Source organism: Stegostoma tigrinum, chromosome 4, assembly GCF_030684315.1.
Source record: "Stegostoma tigrinum isolate sSteTig4 chromosome 4, sSteTig4.hap1, whole genome shotgun sequence".
NCBI lineage: Eukaryota > Metazoa > Chordata > Chondrichthyes > Orectolobiformes > Stegostomatidae > Stegostoma > Stegostoma tigrinum.
This window is the reverse complement of record NC_081357.1, coordinates 60484076-60502318: the sequence shown is the minus strand read 5'-3', so window position 1 is coordinate 60502318 and position 18243 is coordinate 60484076. Positions and strand designations below refer to the sequence as shown.

Here is an 18243-nt window from a genome sequence, read left to right as displayed (position 1 = left end):
ATTATCACAGGAATACAGGTGCATGAGTGAGTCATCCAGCCTTTTAAACTTACTCTGTCATGTTTGATCACTTACCTCATTGCTATATTCTCAAATCTTGATGACATAAGTAACTACTGATCTTCATCATGAGCATAGTTAATAACAGAACTTCCACATCCTCTGGGTCAAAATATTTACCATCCTCTGAATGAAGTTCCTCCTTAATGGCCTGCTTTTTATTCTGAGACTGCTTTCTTTGGTTCTAGACTTCACAGCCAGGGATCACATCTTTTCTACATCAACCTTGTCTTTCCTGACAAGAATTTTATAAACATCCAAGAATGAGATCATCTCTCATTCTTTAAGCTCCTGAGAATACAAGCCCAGTCTCCTGCATCTCTCTTCATTGGACTGTCCATTTATCCCTGCAATTAGTCTGATGAACCTCCGCTGCATTCCTTTTGTGGGAAGTATATCCTTCTTTATGCATGGGGACTGGAACTCCAAATAATATTCCAGATGCAGTCTCAACAGTATACTATATAATTGAAACAGTACTTTGCTCCTTTCCTCAAATTTTCTTGCAATAAAAGCTGACATACTGTTTGCCTTCCAATTTGCTTGCTACACCTGCATGCTGGATTTCAGTGACTTACAAACAAGGATGCCTAAGTTCCTTTGGGACACTTTCAAGGAACACTCTGCACATTTGTTCCTTCTACCAAAATAAAAAGCCTCACAATTACCCCTATTATATTCTATCCACCATACTTCAGCCCACTCTCACAGTCTGTCTAAATCCCATCCCTTTGCACCATCTTTATAGCACACATTCTCCCTCAAGTTTTGCATCATCTGCAAACTTGGAAATTTTACAGTTGGCATTCACATCCAAATCATTTTTATAAATTATGAACAGCTGGGACCAAAGCACTGATCCTTATAGTAACTGACTAGACACATGTTTTCAACCCAGAAATGATCCATTTACTCCTATTCTCTGCTTTCTGCCTCTTAACCAGTCCTCACTCTCTGCTAGTACATTACCCAATCACATGCACTTTGATTAAGCTTAATAAGGGTCAGTTAGCACAGTTGACTGGACATCTGATTTGAAATACAGTTACAGCAGCAGTGTGGGTTCAATTTCCACTCCAGTTGAGGTCACTGTGAAGGTCCTGCCTTCTCAAACCCAATCCCACTGGAGGTGCATGGCCCTCAAATTAAACTCACTATTGTTCATCTCTCTTTAATGAGAAAATGGTCCTCTGGGGCTGTGGGAAATTACCTGTTTCATTAAATAACCTCTTGTGCGAAAGCCTTCTGAAAATCTATAATACACCACATGCCTCATTGACTCTGTTGGTAACATCTTCAAAAAATTCTATTCAGTTTGCAAATATGATTTCCACTCCATGTTGACTCTTTTCAATCTGACAACCATTTTTAAATATTCGCCAGTCACATCCTTTATAATAGGTTCTAGTATCAATACACAAAATTATATTTTGGACAGACAGACAGTCAATGGGTCCACCAATAACAATCCAGCTGCTCCAAAAGCCCCAAATAAAATCCCATATTCCCACTGCTCAATTATTCCCCACCTTCCCATTTCTGTTACTGGCCAACACAACGCCTTCTATCTCACAATCCTGAAATAAATGTCACTGCAAAATAACCATTCCATAACATCTTGATCCAAAAATCCTCAAAAATTCCATACAACACCCAATCAATTGTTTGTGTCCACTCCCTTAATGATGTCATATGGGTACCTTTGTCTGGTTTAGTTTCAAGTACTACGTTACGTCAGTGGCTGCAAAATGGTTAGCAAAAGCCTACTGATTTCCCATGGGCAGGTGACTTGGCAGAATGACTTTGGCCAGCTCTGGATCTTGAAGTTCTCATAACGGAATACACCACATTGACATTAATGACAGCAGACCGAAGGCTGGCAGACAACATGGTACTACTGATGTGGCAAAGGTGGGAGGATTAAAGTAAATATCGGGAGGTGCCAATTTCATTCACCCAGCTGGTGTCTCAGGAATCCTAGTAATTTGCTGGAATGTTGGAGTGATATTCACAACCAAGATAATAGCAGTCTGATCCTGCACGACACTAAAGAGAAATTTCATCGCTTCGGCCTGAGTTTCCACTTCCACCTCGGGTGGCTACTGTGTGGGGTACAAAGGTAGCTGAAACATTGACTGTCAGATGCTGAATTAGAATTAGGGTCCACATGTGTTTTATGGAGTTGGCCATTATTTTCCCACTGGAAAGAATCAATGTTAAGGTCAGTCATAAATCTTTGTGTCAACTTGGAGCTGGAACCTCCCATTCTCCAGGACAATGACAACTGCTTCCTTGGCAGGCCAGTTAATGAGCATATCTGTCAGACTTTCTCTATGTTCCATCTTCATTAAAGTCTCAAAGTAAATCCTCTGCAGAAGAACTCACGCATGACTTCACGAATTGTGGAGCTGGCATCAGTCCCTCACAGGCCAGGCTGCAGCCCACTTACGCCTGGCAATGAGCCACAGGCAGATCCTACTTCTGCATTATGATTTAAAGCCACACCATGTCTGGAGCTGTGAGGGTCAGATCACTTATTCGTGTTTCATCATCTCTCGTTTGTTGTCCCTCTCAGCTTTCAATTGCAGGCACTACTGGCAGGTGGTTCTTGGCTAGCACAAACATAGGGGGGAGATTTAGAGTAAAAGATGAATGGCAGGGCAGCAGGAACCAAAAGGTGACTTTTCCACCATCTGCAGCTTATATCATAACAGACTGCAAGATGACGATGAAGTGGACATGAGAAGCTGCACTGGTTAGCAGCTGCTGTCATCCGTTATGGGCCAACTTGCCTTGCAAAAAAGAGGAACGCATGTCAGTGAGTTGCACTATGTTTGGGTGAGATAGCTTCATTGCGTGTAAGGTCTGAGGTGTGAGTGTGAAGCTTTTAGCAGTGCTGAGAATAAACATATAAATTACCTTGACGGTAAATAACTGAAAGCGATGTGGTTTATGGAACAATGTGAGAGGCCATTGGCGCAATCGATGGTATTTGCCATGTAAGGATACATGAGCTATTTATCGATCACTTGTGTGCGGTATTCCTGTCCTTCTCTCGGGTCCCACTGAGAGTGAGCAGTGACACATCTGGTTTAGAAGCAATTTTTGAAACAGGCTTCATGTCCCTTGGCCACTAGCAGCTGCCTTAGGAAATAGCCTTGCATTAGCAAAGCAGAATTAAATTAGGGTATAAATAAATCTTATACCTCATGCATTTTTTAAAAATTATAATTCGTGATAAAAGAAAGTGGAATTTATTCCACTCAGATATTACAATAACCAGGTTTAGTTATATTTTACTAATTTAGCTGTGTTAACATTGACTTGATTATTTCTTAACCCAATATATTTCTTCAGTATCATAACCCCATTAACTTCACCAAAGTGCTCATGAACTGTTTGCAGTTAGCTAGAAAAGTGAAAGGCGTGGAATTCTGACAGCTGTAACATCAAACAGAACTCAATCATTAGTCATTCCGATCCGCACTCATCCAGAGTGGCTAAAATATTCACAGGCTTCACTCTTTACTGCTTCTTCATTAACAATGATATCATACTTTCAAAATATCCTTAACTTTGAACATTTTACTTGCAAAGGAATAAAAAATGAGAAAAAGAAATGGATTATACTCACCCAAATTGTAAAACAATATGTATTCATGATGAGGGGAGATAGTAGGAACTGCTTTTGCTGGAGAATCTGAGATAACATGGTGTAGAGATGGATGAACACAGCAGGCCAAGCAGCGTCAGAGAAGCAGGAAAGCTGACGTTTCGGATCTAGACCCATACTCTGAAGAAGGGTCTAAACCTGAAACATCAGCTTTCCTGCTTCTCTGATGCTGCTTGGCCTGCTGTGTTCATCAGCTCTACACCTTGTTATCTCATGCGCTGATGACGAGTTGTAAACTCACATAATCTGAAGAACTCTTACTAAACCGTAAGAAAAAACTTTTCTTCAACAGAATTATTTATTCATAATATCTACCTTTCCTATGGAGGAAAACCAATCAAGTTAACAACATAGATCTTAAAGTTAGTTTGAAAAGTTCAGGAACAGCTAGGTATACAGTGGAGGCAAGTGAGCGCTGTCTATTATACCTGTTGTTAGCCAATACGAGGGAAGACAAGTGCTCATGTTCAAGCTGGTGTAGCTATGTGGCGAATGGTGCATTGGCTTTTGTGGTGGCAACCATTGTCAGGGCACTCTCTGTGATCCATAAATGCCCCCAAAAACAAACGACCCCTCAGACTGAGAGATAGTAAGAACTGCAGATGCTGGAGTCAGAGATAACACAGTGCGGAGCTGGAGAAACACAGCAGGCCAGGCAACATCAGAGGAACAGGAAAGTTGACATTTCGGGTCGGAACCCTTCTTCTGACCTGAAATGTCAACTTTCCTGCTCCTTTATTGCTGCCTGGCTTGCTGCAGACACTCCACATTGTCTGTTTGAATCTGACCCTCTCACCATGCAGCAGTGTGATCCCTACAGTGGCAATTTCCCTCAGATAAATGACTCTTAATTTGCTTTTTAAGTGATTTGATTACTTTACTGCCCAAATTTGGCATAATGGTATGGCAGAAGGAAGGTATCAGGAATTTTTTCCAATGTTGTCATTTTGCTTCATTTTGCCAACCCTTCTCAGTCCATCAACACAGCCTGATAAAATTTTGGGTTCAATTTTTGTTTTAGTTTTCATAAGAGAAATGGGTGATACAATGGCATAATGATTAGCTCCACTACCTTGCAGTGCCAGGGAAATGGGTTTGATTCCAGCTTGGGTGACTGTCTGTGTGAAGCTTTCAAGTTCTCCCCGTGTCTGTATGGGTTTCCATCGGGTGCTCCGGTTTCTTCCCAAAGTCCAGAAATGTGTATGGTAGTTGGATTAACCATGCTAAAGTGACCATTGTGTCCAGTGATGTATAGGCTAGGTCGGTTAGCCATGGTAAATGCAGGGTTATGGGCACAGGGGTTGGGTCCGGATTGGATGCTCTTCAGAGGGTTGGTGCAGACTCAATGGGCTGAATGGAATCTTTCTGCACTGTGGGGATTGTGTGATTTTAAGGGAAATTGACAAACTAAGGTTGTGAAATTTTCACAACACAGAAGCAGCTTAAAACCTATTTATTAGAAAAAGTTCTATTAACAAACAAAACAAAAATGCTGGAAAACTAGTGGCTGAATCTTTCATCTTCATTGGGTGTCCAGCTGACTGGCTTTAAAAACTGTGAGATTCTGGACTGAATCATACAGTGGAAGATTCTTCCAATCAGACAGTTTGAAGGGTCTTACCCTGAAATCAAGTGCCCAGGGGTGGAAATCTTTCCCATTAAGTGCTCCAGCCAATCAGAGGCAAAAAAGTTTGCAAGGTCCAAAGTCTCAGGAAAGTGCTTTGGTGGGGAGTTTTTATGAGGTTAGGATTTGTACGAGAGAGATGGGGCAATCAGAAGCAAGGACAGAAAGATGACTCTCAATGTGTAGCCCTTTGCCCTACCTCTAGTTTCCCATTGTGTACAAATCAGTGCTCTCCCCCCACACCCTGCAGCTGAACTAGAGTTGATCACGAGGGTTGTCTCTTCTTTGACCCACCTGGAGCTGAGATAATTACAGCCCGAGCAGGAACAAGCCCTTGGGTAGCCCTTAAGTTGCCATTAAATCATCACTTAAGGGCCTAAAAAAGTCAGGGGGTGAAAGAGGGTTAAGCATGGACCTTTTCACTCAGAATACAATTCAGATGCAAGTGGGAAGCTGGTAGGGTTTTGGTGGGTTTACCACACTGACTAATTAAGTTGTCCACGAATCTCCAGGTCCATGACGCCTGGGAGCAGAAGATCCCACATTAGGTCTCAACAAACATTAATCATTCTGTGACTGTGACTTTGAACCAGATACATCAAATAACCAATATTCTTTGCAGTAAATAACTAGGTTGTTACAAGGTCCAACTCTTGCCTCGTTTGGGTTCCACAAGGCTGCAAGTGTAGAAGTATCCAAACTGACCTTGCTATTTTTTCCATGTTGCAAGTAAAATACAAATATTTCAGTAATAGACACTCCGAGGGATGTTACGGGGAGGTAGATCACTTTCAAAAATGTTATTATAATAATGGGCCTGAGCCACATTTCAAGTGAGAGGTGTGGAAGTCACCACTATATGCACACAGATAACAAAGTGTGGAGTTGGATGAACACAGTCGGCCAGGCAGCATCTTAGGAGCTCCTAAGACGCTGCTTGGCCTGCTGTGTTCATCCAGCTCCACATTTGTTATCTCGGATTCTCCAGCATCTACTGTTCCCATTATCTTTGATCACTATATGCACACAGTTGTATTTGTTGGCAAACTAAAACAAAATTTGGCCCCATTCAAATCAATTGAGCCCTAAAGAAGGCCACACACATTACTAAAGTACACAATTCCTTTCGCTGTAGATTGTCTCCCCAACTTGCGTACTTTGAGGAACAGTAATGTTTGTTTGTTATGAGCTTGCTGTTACTTGTAAACATGTATCAGTTTCACTTCTTGAGACTGAATTACACAAAAAAATTCACACAAAAGTAAATTTTGGTATCAGAGTCAAACAAGAGAAACAGATAAATTTACTTCACAGCTGTTTTTGACACATTAAACAGAGGTTTTAATTTCATACCAACCCTTTGTAACAAGTTTCATGTTTTTTTTAAAATTTCCTTGCTTGTTACATTTGAGGATTGTCATACTTGTGATAGTGCTGAACTAATTGCTTGTCAGGCATGGGATCGACTTGAAGAATTAAGGTCACTTGTTTCAGTGGAATGTACAGCAGTTTACGACTGACTATACTTGCACACTGAAGTTTGAATTTAGTGACTGTGGTCTTTGTGTCATGGCGAAAACATTTTTTCCTGACCCTAAAAGTATGTAGCACATTCCACAGATGTCCATAGCTCAGAGAGATTGCTATTCACTTTCTCACAAGAAACAGTGATATGTTTTTTTTCTCCAGCTAGTGAGAAACTCCCATCAGACTGGACAGTTTTTATTGCACCTCCTGCTGATCATAACCTCCCTTCACTGCCGCCCCACTCCCCAAATGTCTGTATTTGCATTCAGGACCAAATAAAAGTAGATAGAAGAATTGATAAAGTTGGTCTTTTTAGCTTTTTAACTTTTATTCCACCCATATATTTAACGACTCCTACGTTGTCTTGGAAATGACTCACCCCCCCCCACCCCTCCCTTATAGCAATCAGCGGAATACAGGCACATATGCCTTTGATTTGGGACAAAGATAAACACTTCCGGCATTTGCTCCTCCACGAAGATGGTCTGTCATTTTTTCCGTCTTCAAAAGTTTATGTTGGCCCGAAGACTACCACGGCTTGGTAGCATAGCTTTAATGTAAATTTGACATCCACTTTTCCTTCACTTGACTGCATGATTGACGGCACTTCCTCTCTCCCCACTTCTCCACATACTGTCTCCATTCCCTTTTCCCTTATCCGTCTTATTCATTTCTTGCACTTCCAGGTATTGATTTTAATTTCCTGTTTTTAATATGCTTACATCCAGTTACCACTGTAATGTCCTGGTTACTATTATTCACCGAATGATTCCTGTTCACAATAAACTGAGTTATTTAACTCATTTCCCCTCATCTACAACCTGCATCTCAGCAGAACCAGGCTGATGTATTTCTTTTAGATTGTTAATCTTGCAGACAAAGCTGACACGATTTGATAAATAGGTATGGATGTGGCAATGAGACAGAAGAAATATACAGCACAGGTAATGGAAAGGTCGGTAACAGTTTCCCGTTCCGAACACAATGGACAAAGAAAAATGAGAACAATAGCAGAAAAGTATAAAATAACTAGACCTCGCATGTAAACCAAGGTATGCTAAGCAACTGACATCTTAAATATTTAGTTTTCCCCATTTCTAAATTATGTTCTTTTCCTAAACGTCCGATTAAAAATTTAGCAACTCATTTGTTACACTTTTTAAAAAAAGTTTTCACTGCCACCTGAACACAGCATTGATTTTTTTAAAAAAGCTCCTTATATAAATTCTATTGGTTACCTCTTTCTCCAGGTTCGCTCTTTTCACTGGATGCTTGACTCCAAGGATGGCAGATTTCCCCATAACATTATCTTCTGTTCTGATAGAAATTCCGCCGCTTTCCCCAGAGCCTGTAGCTGGGTAACACAATCCAAGGACGGTTAGGGAGAAGGTACACAGCAAGGGTGAAATCCTAGCCATTTCCACCCTCTCCTGACCAAGTCTTTTCCTCATGTTGCTGTCAGACTTTTTCTCGAATCTGCTTGCTCCTCCTGCTTTGAAAGTTCAGTTGTTTTCATTCCCCTCCGCTCCCCCCACCCCGACCCTACCGCACTCAGTTGCCAGATGTGTCACTTTAAGCAGTCTAGGACAGCCCGAAAAAAAAGGTTTCACTTCCTTTCCCAGCTTCTGCTCCGCTTTTTCCTCCACCCCAGAGGTTCCTGTTAAACAACGTACAGCTGGACACTGTTTGGAATAAACTCCGTCAAAAGAGATTTAAATTGCAGGAAAATCCAGCAGTTCTCATTCAGCTTATCTCGATTTCATCAGGATACAGATTGAGTCTATTATTCAGCCCTGGATTCCTCCACAGATCCAGCTCTCCCTCACCTCTGGAGCAGCCCCGTCTCACAGTTTGCTGCCCAAACTCACCGCTAAGACTTCTGCAAACAAGTCAGTCCACAACAGCTTCGTGCCTGTACGTCTTCCAAATTTCCTCAGGTTATGCCATACAGGAACTTGCTGGATTAATGCAAAAAGGAGTTTGAAATTTAATGAATGAATAAATCAGTAGAAAGGAAGAATTTTCCGCATATACAAAGACTATTTTGTGAAAACTAGTAAACAAGAACCCTTCTGTAAGTTTGAGCATTCCCAGATTCTGCGTAACTATAATAATTTAGTCATAATTTTGCAACATCGAGATGAATGTAATTCAAGGAAAATCCCTTCGTAACTTGTATTTCTAATAATTATGGTTAAAATCTTTTGAGTAGGAAAGCTATATGTTAATTATTTATTATTGCAGCATTTCCCTGTGGCTGTCTACTGTTCTCTGTTACAGAAACATAGAAGATCGGAGCCGGTGGAGGCCATTCAGCCCTTTTGAGACTGCTCCATTTGTTAACATTGAATCTGGGCTCTAATAGGAAGCAATTAATAATTCTGAACTGAAGAAGTTACTTACAACCATAAGTTCATAGCTTTTTTTTAATTCATCTGTGGGCATTGCTGGTTGGCAACATTTATTGCCCATCCCGACTTGACCTTGAGAAGGTGGTAGTGAGCTGCCTTCTTGAACCATTGCAGTCCATATGCTGTAGGTTGACCAACAATGCCCTTACGGTGGGAATTCAAGGATTGTGACACTGTGACAATGAAGGCATGACGGTCTATTCCCAAAACAGAACGGCGAGTGGCTTGAAGGGGACTTTACAGATGGTGGTGTTCCCATGAGTCTGCTGCCTGTGTTCTTACAGTTGGAAGTGGTTAAGGGTGCTGTCTAAGGATCTCTGGTGAATCTCTGCAATGCACCTTCTAGATAGTACACACTGCTGTGACTCATGTCAGCGTTGAAGGGAGTTGATACTCATGGATGTGGTGCCAATAAAGTAGGCTGCTTAGTCCTGGATAGTGTCAACTATTTTGAGTATTTTTGGATTTGCACCCATCCAGGCAAGTGGGGAGTGTTCCATGACAATCCCAACTCGTGTCTTTAGATGGTGAACAGATTTTGGGGAGAGAGGAGGTGAGTTACTTGCCACGGTATTCCTCAGCTCTGGCTTGTTGTTGTAGACACTGTGTTTGTGTGGTGAGTCCAGTTGAGTTTCTGGTCAATGGTAACCCCCAGGATGTTGATAGTGGAGAATTCAGTGATGGGAACACAATTGAATGTCAAGGGGTGGGTAGTTGGATGGTCTGTTTTTGGAGATGATCATTGGTTGGCATTTATTTTGTGCAAATGTTACTTGTCACTTGTTGGCCCAAGCCTGTATATTATCCAGAACTTTTTGCATTTGAACATGGACTGTTTCAGTACTTGAGGATGGTGCTGAACATTACACAATCATCTGCAAACATCCCCACTACTGACATTGTGATCGATGGAAGGTCATTGATGAAGCAGCTGAAGATGATTGATCCAAGAAAATTATCCTGAGGAAGTCCTGTTGAGATGTTCTGGACCTGAGATGACTGACCTCCAACAACACAATTGTCTTCCTACTTGGCAGATAACCAGCAGAGAGTTTGCCAACTAATACCAATTGATTCCAGTTGCTCTAGGGCTTTTTGATGTCACACCCTATTGAATGTAGACTTGATATCAAGGGCTCTCTTCTCACCTCACCTCCGAAATCCAGCTCTTTTGTCCATGTTGGAACCACAACTGTAATAATGAGGCCAGGAGCTAAGCGGTCCTAGTGGAACCCAAACTGGGTATCAGTTAGCAGGTTATTGCTGAAGTGGTGTTGTTTGATGACACCTTTCATCAGTTTACTGCTGATTGAGAACAGACTGAGGGGGTGATAATTGACTGAGTTGGATTTGTCCTGCTGTTTGTGAACAGGACATACCTGAGAAATTTTCCACATTGTAAATGCCAGTTTTGTAACTGTACTAGAAGGGCTTGGCTCGCGGAGCAGCAAGTTCTAGAGCACAAGTCTTCAATATTGTTGCTGGAATGTTGTCAGGGCCCATAGCCTTTGCTGTATCCAGTGCCTCCATTTGTTTCTTGATATCACAAAGGGTGAATCAAGTTGGCTGATGACTGGTACCTGTGATACTGGGGACCATTGGAGGAGGCCGAGATGAATCATCCACTTGGCACTTCTGGCTTAGGATTGCTGCAAATGCTTCAACCTTATCTTTTGCTGGTGTTTTGGGCTCTTCCATCAGTGAGAATGGGGATATTTATGGAGTCTTCTCCTCCTGTGAGTTGTTTAATTATCCACCACAATTCACGACTGGATGTGGAGGACTGCAGAGTTTAAATCCAATCTGTTGGATGTGGGTTGGCTTAGCCCTGCCTATCACTCGCTGCATATGCTGTTTAGCATGCAAGTGGTCCTATTTGTTAGCTTCACCAGGACAGCACCTTTTTAGGTATGCCTGGTTTTGCTCCTGGCATGCTCTTCTGCACTGTCCATTGAACCAGGGTGGATCCATTGGCTTGTTGGTATTGGTTGCATGGGGGATATGCTGGGCCACAAGGTTGCAGATTGTTTGGAGTACAGTGCCTCATGGACGCCCAATCTTGAGTTGCTAGATCTGTTCAAGGACCGTTCAATTTTGAAACACAACACAAAGGTGGAAAATCTCAAAGTGAAGGTGGCACTTTGTATCCATGAGGACTGTGCAGTGTCATTCTTACTGATACTGCCCTGGGCAGATGCATCTCAGCTCGCAGATTGGTAATGTTGAGGTCAAGTATGTTTTTCTCTCTGGTTGGTTCCCTCGCCACCTGCTACAGCCTAGTACCTGTGTCCTTTAGGACCCGATCAGCTCAATCAGTAGCACTGCTGAGCTACTCCTGGTGATGGACATTTAAATCCCCCACCCAGAGTACATTTGGCACACATGCCTTGCTTCCTCCAAGTGGTTTAAATGCAAAGTTAGTTAGTTTATACTTTCTGCTCTTGCTCTCACTAGTTGTTGCTCACCTTTCCATTACCTGTGCTCTATATTTCTTCTCCCCCAGTGCCTCATTTATTATCAGATCATGCCAGTTTTACCTGCAAGATTAACAATTTAAAAGAAATTCATCTAGCCAGCCTGGTTCTGCCAAGATGCAAGTTGTAGATGAGAGAAGATGAGTTAAATAATCCAGTTCATATGGAGGAATACTGATTCATCAGCTGAGGGAAAACAGTATGTGATAATCAGCGATAGTGGGGACTGCCGATGCTGGAGAATCTGAGATAACAAGGTGTAGAGCTGGGTGAACACAGCAGACCAAGCAGCATCAGAGGAGCAGGAAAGTTAATGTTACGGGTCGAGACCCTTCTTCAGAAATGGGGGAGGGGAAGGGGATTCTGAAATAAATAGGGAGAGAGGTAGAGGCGGATAGAAGACTGATAATGGAGAATATAGGTGGAGAGGAGACAGACAGGTCGAAGAGGCGGAGGGAGAGCCAATGAAGGTGAATGTAGGTGGGGAGTTAGGGAAAGGATAGGTCAGCCCAGGGAGGACGGACACGTCAAGGAGGCGGGATGAGGCTAGTAGATAGGAGTTGGTGGTGGGGCTTGAGGGAGGAATGGTTAGGGAAGTGGGGATGAGCTGGACTGGTTTTGGGATGCGGTCGGGGGAGGGGAGATTTTGAAGCTTGTGAAGTCCACATTGATACCATTGGGCTGCAGGGTTCCCAAGCGGAATATGAGATGCTGTTCCTGCAACTTTTGGGTGGCATCATTGTGGCACTGCAGGAGGCCCGGGATGGACAAGTCGCCCAAGGAGTGGGAGGGGGAGTTGTTGGGAGGGTGTACCACTTGCACTCTCCTCCGACACTTCCACCATCTGCAATCTAACCCCACCAGCAAAGACATTTTTCCCTCCCCACCCTTGTCTGCTTTCTGGAGGGACCACTCTCTCCGTGACTTCCTTGTCCGCTTCACACTCCCCTCCAGCACCACCACACCCGGCACTTTTCCCTGCAACTGCAGGAAGTATTACACCTGCCCCTACACCTGCCCCCTCATCCCGATCCCAGGCCCTAAGAAGACCTTCCACATCAAACAGATGTTCACCTGCACATCTGCTAATGTGGTATATTGTATCCGCTGTTCCCATTGTGGCCTCCTCTGCATCAGGGAAACCAAGCGGAGGCTTGAGGACCGCTTTGTGGAACATCTACGCTTGGTTTGCAACAAACAACTACACTTCCCATCACGAACCATTTCAACTCCCCTGCCCAGTCCTTGGACGACATGTCTATCCTGGGCCTCCTGCAGTGCCACAACGATGCCACCCGAAGGTTGCAGGAACAGTAACTCATATTCCGCTTGGGATCCCTGTAGCCTAAGGGTATCAAAGTGGATTTCACAAGCTTCAAAATCTCCCCTCCACCGACTGCATCCCAAAACCAGCCCAGCTCGTCCCCACCTCCCTAACCATTCCTCCCACCCCAAGCCCCACACCCATCTCCTACCCACTAACGTCATCCCACCTCCTTGACCTGCCCGTCCTCGCTGGACCGACCTATTCCCTCCCTAATTTCCCACCTACACTCACCTTTACTGGCTCCATCCCTGCCGCTTTAACTTGTCTGTCTCCTCTCCACCTATCTTCTCCTTTATCCATCTTATATCTGCCTCTCCCTCTCTCCCTATTTATTTCAGAACCACTTTCCCCTCCCCTAATTCTGAGGAAGGGTCTCGACCCGAAACGCCAGCTTTCCTGCTCCTTTGATGCTGCTTGGCCTCCTGTGTTCACCCAGCTCTACACCTTGTTATCTGTGATGATCAGCAGGAGCTTTCCTTGCCCATGTTTAACCTGAAGCCATGGAGACCTAATGGGGTCCAGACTCAATGTTGAGGACTCGCCGGGCAACTTCCTCTCGATTATGTACCACATTGCCACCACCCCTGCTGGGCCTATCCTGCTGGTGGGACAGGACTTACCCAGGGATGGTAATTGTGGTGTCTGGGACATTGTCTGCATGGTATGATTCTGTGAGTATGATTGTATCAGGATGTTGCTTGACTGGTCTGTATGAAATCTCTTCCAATTTTGGCACTAACCCTCAAATATTAGTGAGGAAGACTCTGCAAGGTCAACAGAGCTGTTTCTGCTATTGCCTTTTCTGCTGCCCAGGTCAATGCCAAGAGATCAGTCTGGTTTCATTTCTCTGTTGAGGCTTCATAGTGACTGATACAACTGAGTGGCTTGCTAGGCCATTTCAAAGGGCAGCTGAGAGTCAACCATACTGCTGTGGGTCCGGTGTCACATGTCAGCCACATTAGGCGAGGATGCAGATTTCTATCCCTAAAGGGCATTAGTGAGTCAGATGGGTTTTTCTGTCAATCAGCATCATGGTCATCAACAGATTTTTAATTCTAGATTCTTTTCATTGGATTCAAATTCCACCATCTACTGTGGCAAGATTCAGAACCCCATCCACAACATTAGTTTCTGGATAATTATCTGTCAATGTTACTGCTGCGCCATTGCCTCCCCATATAATACACACACAATATGTAATATAAATATGTGCGGGAGTAGGTCATTCTGCCCATCAAACCTGGTCCACCATTCAGTACGATCATGTTCATTCTGAATGTGGCATTAATTCTACTTTCTTCCCTATCTCTGATCACCGTCTATCACCAAGTACATCAAAATCTGTTTAACACACTCTTGAATGTATTCAATGATCCAGCCTCCACTGCTTCCTGTGAAACAAAATTTCAAAGACTGACAACCTTATAATGGGAGAAATCCCTCCATATGTCAGTTTTAAGTGGGAGACCATTTAATTTTATCTACTTTGTCAAATCCTCTTTGAATCTGACATGTTTCCATAAGATCACAAGTCATTTTTGACTGAGTAGGCCCCACCTGCTGAACCCTTCCTCATAAAACAATCCCTTCATCGCAGGAATCAGTAACCTTTCTTGAACTGCTTCCAAAGCTAATATTTCCTTTCTTAGTTAAGGAAACCAAGAACATATGGAGCAGTCCAGATGCAATGTCAACAAGATCCCGGTAGAGTTGCAGCAAATGTTCCTGACTTCTACAAAAACAGAAATTGCTGGTAAAATTTCATGGGTCTGGCAGCATCTGGAGTGAAAGGAGAGTTAACATTTTGATAAAGAAAGTTCTGATGAGGAGTCACTGGATCTGAAATGCCAACTCTGTTTCTCTCAACAGATGCTGCTGTGCCATTCTGAGATTTCAGTTTTTGTTTCAGATCTCCAGCATCCACAGTTCTTTGTTTTATTTCATTCCCGACTTTCATATTCCATCAACTTGCAATTAAGGCTAATGTTCAACTTGTCTTCCTAATTATTTGCTGTATGTACATGTTAAATGTATGAATCATGTGCAAGGATACTCATTTGCAAATTCACTGCATCCGCCTCACAACTTGCTTCTAGCCTACATTTGTAACATCAAAAAGTTGTCAATAATGCAGTAAGTCCCTTCATCCAAGTCATTAGTTTATGGTAAATAGATGGGGGCTCAATATAATCAAAGGTATTTAAGTGGTGTTGCTGACAAAGAAAGGACAAGGAACTTTAGTTAGGAGGAAAGATTGGAAAATTTGGGACTCTTTTCCTTGCAGAGGAGGAAGCTAAGAGGAAATTTAATGGAAGTTGCCAAAGTCATGAGGGGTTTGGACAAAACCGATATGGAGAATCTGTTACCTTTCTGAAATGTATTGAGAACCAGAGGGCACAGTTGTAACATATTTTGCAAGTGAAGCAAAAGTGAGGTGCAAACACAATGAGTGGTTCAGGTCTGGAAGGCACTCCCTGGAAATGTGGTGAGGCAGGTCTAATTGAGGCATTAAAGGGTTGTTGGATGATTATTTAAATAGAAACAGTCATGGGGCAAAGGCAGGAAATCAGCACTCAGTTAAAACCCTCACAGAGCTGGTGAGCAGAATGGCCTCCTTAAAATCTTTGTGATTCTGTAATGTATTATGTGTATACCACAAACAGTTATGAATAAGATCATTTATGCTACAACAATTTCATTACTTTATGCTCCAGGTCTTAAGAATGTTGTTTGCACATTTTACTCCATTGACAGACTTTACAACAATTCAGAACCTAATACATGTTTCCATCTCAAACAACTTCCCAGCAGGATAACAAAGCGTGAAGTTGGATGAACACAGCAGGCCAAGCAGCATCTCAGGAGCACAAAAGCTGATGTTTCGGGCCTAGACCCTTCAACAGAGACCCTCTGCTTTTGTGGTCCTGAGATGCTGCTTGGCCTGCTGTGTTCATCCAGCCTCACACTTTGTTATCTTGGATTCTCCAGCATCTGCAGTTCCCATTATCTCTGATCTCAACTTCCCAGCAGAGACTGATTGCATCCAAAAAATTCTCCCCTTTAAGTGTTCTGGATAATTCTCAATGAACACTGGGTATCTTCCTCTTGCTAGGAATTATGGGTATTGTATTTTATCTTTAATAGACAAATCCATATTTTTAACTTAGAATTCCAACAATCCAAATCTGGACCAGACAACGTTTAAATTCGTCGGTTTTAATGTCACAGTTTCATCGCACCACACTTACAATGGTGTCAGTAACTTCTTGCAGCAGCGTGAGATGTAAAATGTAAGAGTTCCCAACCTGCCCTCTTCCTTGCACCACCACAAACAGTTGGAAAAAAAGATTTTACATTTGCACCTTGTTAATTGTTTCTTTAGAAATTCTGTTCCTTAGGACCCCCCATTTCACATCCTTGGGTGTAAGTTTATCATTTGAGGTAATGAAAAATATGTGCAGAAAACGTAGGTAATTCAGGTCAAGTTAGCCAGTCTCTTTTACAGAATTGAGTAAAACTCTAGACTGCCCTTCCTGCCTACAAACCTCTAATTCCTGTGGATTAATCTTATGTTGCCATTTCAAGTTGAAAATTCCATGGCAGCATATCTCTGGAATAGCATTAGTCAGTGTTTTAATGGGAATTCAAAAATTAAATAACACTGATCAATAAAGAATGAAAAGCAATTTTTTTAAAAAAAGGTTCAGGACATCTCAAAGCAGTTTGCAGAAAATTAAATTCATTCTAAGTGTAACCATGCTACAGTGAAAGAAATTGTGGTAGCCAATTAATGCACAGCTCTGACATAAAGTTTTATTGCTTTATTGATAAATACTGATTGGGACACCAGGAAAGCTGCCCCATCCTTCATATAATAGACCTCAAATGGTAAAATTGCTTTTGGAGCTCATGTAAAGAATGATGGCTACAAAATTTGATTTTGTAGCACCACTAGTTTCAGAGTAACAGGAGTTAGATGATGACAGGAATGAAGTATTTGTGACAGTGCAGCACTCCTTTAACATGACTGAACTTTCTGAAGTAGTGCTTGAACCAAACACCTTTGGGCTCAGGCAGAAATGCCACCTCTAAGGCAAGGTTTTAATTGATGTAGCCATCCTGTTACCAGTTGAGACTCTGAATGGCTGGCTGGAGTATTTTTCTGTTTCGAGGTGGTTTTCTCTTTCAAAATCATTTGAATAAAAACTCTTAAGAAAATTTCGCAAGTATTGATCTGCTGAAGATTTAACATTCCGTCTTTGTTATAAAACAATGGTTGTTTGTAGTTCCTCATCTGATGATGGGCTGTGGAGCTGATGTCTGTCAATGTCAGGGTGAGTGCACATACTTCATTCACTGATTCACTCCCTGTAGCTGTTTTGCTCAGCCTGCGTTAAATGACACTAATTAGCATGGAGTGTGATAAGCCCAGAACATCACATACACAAGCCTGGCCATGATATAAAAGAACGAGAGTATACTGATTATATGTTTAAACTGTCAGATGGTCTGGGGAGCTTGAGACAGCGGCCTGGAAAATCCTAGTCTTTGTCTGCAGCTTAAGTACAACAGAGCAGAATATTCCTCAAAGGCTGCAACCATCCTAATACCAAGGTTAGAAACAGTTGTAGAGTCGAGGGGGGCTTTGGACACCTATAGAAATGAGCCAGTTTGAGCTACTTTACTCTTTCTGACAAAGACCAGAAGCCTCTTGAGTGCCCAACTAAAGCCTGGAATCTTTTTTAGTAGTCAACATCTGTACTTCAAGTAGGAGAAAAACAGTCCAAACAGACATTTATGAAAGAAAAGCTTCCACTACATTAATGCAAGCACTTGAACTCTGCAGGACAAGAAAAATCCCAATAAGGCTGCACCACATTCCCTATGAATGAATTTTAGCCTGAGTGATCAAATAGATATAAAACATGTAACATAGAATAGATCAGCACAGTACAGGCCCTTTGGCCCATGATGTTGTGTCAAATTATTATCCTACTCTAGGATCAAACACTCCTGCATGCCATACATTTTACTATCATCTATGTGCCTATCCAAAAGTCTCTTGAGTGTCCCTAATGTATCTGACCCCACTACCACTGCCGGCAACAAATTCCACATGCCCACTATTCTCTGTATAAAGAACCTAC

At 42.5% G+C, this 18243-nt stretch overlaps 1 protein-coding gene across 1 annotated transcript in view; it reads right to left on the bottom strand.

Moving 5' to 3' along the window:
* The window catches only part of lama4 (laminin, alpha 4), a 150491-nt gene extending 141739 nt beyond the window's left edge, over positions 1–8752 (bottom strand). The window contains exon 1 of the mRNA XM_048530715.2: positions 8123–8752. Coding sequence (XP_048386672.2) covers positions 8123–8335 — 213 coding nt within the window. The 5' untranslated portion in view covers positions 8336–8752. The remainder of the gene's footprint in view (positions 1–8122) is intronic.
* Positions 8753–18243: the final 9491 nt, after the last annotated feature.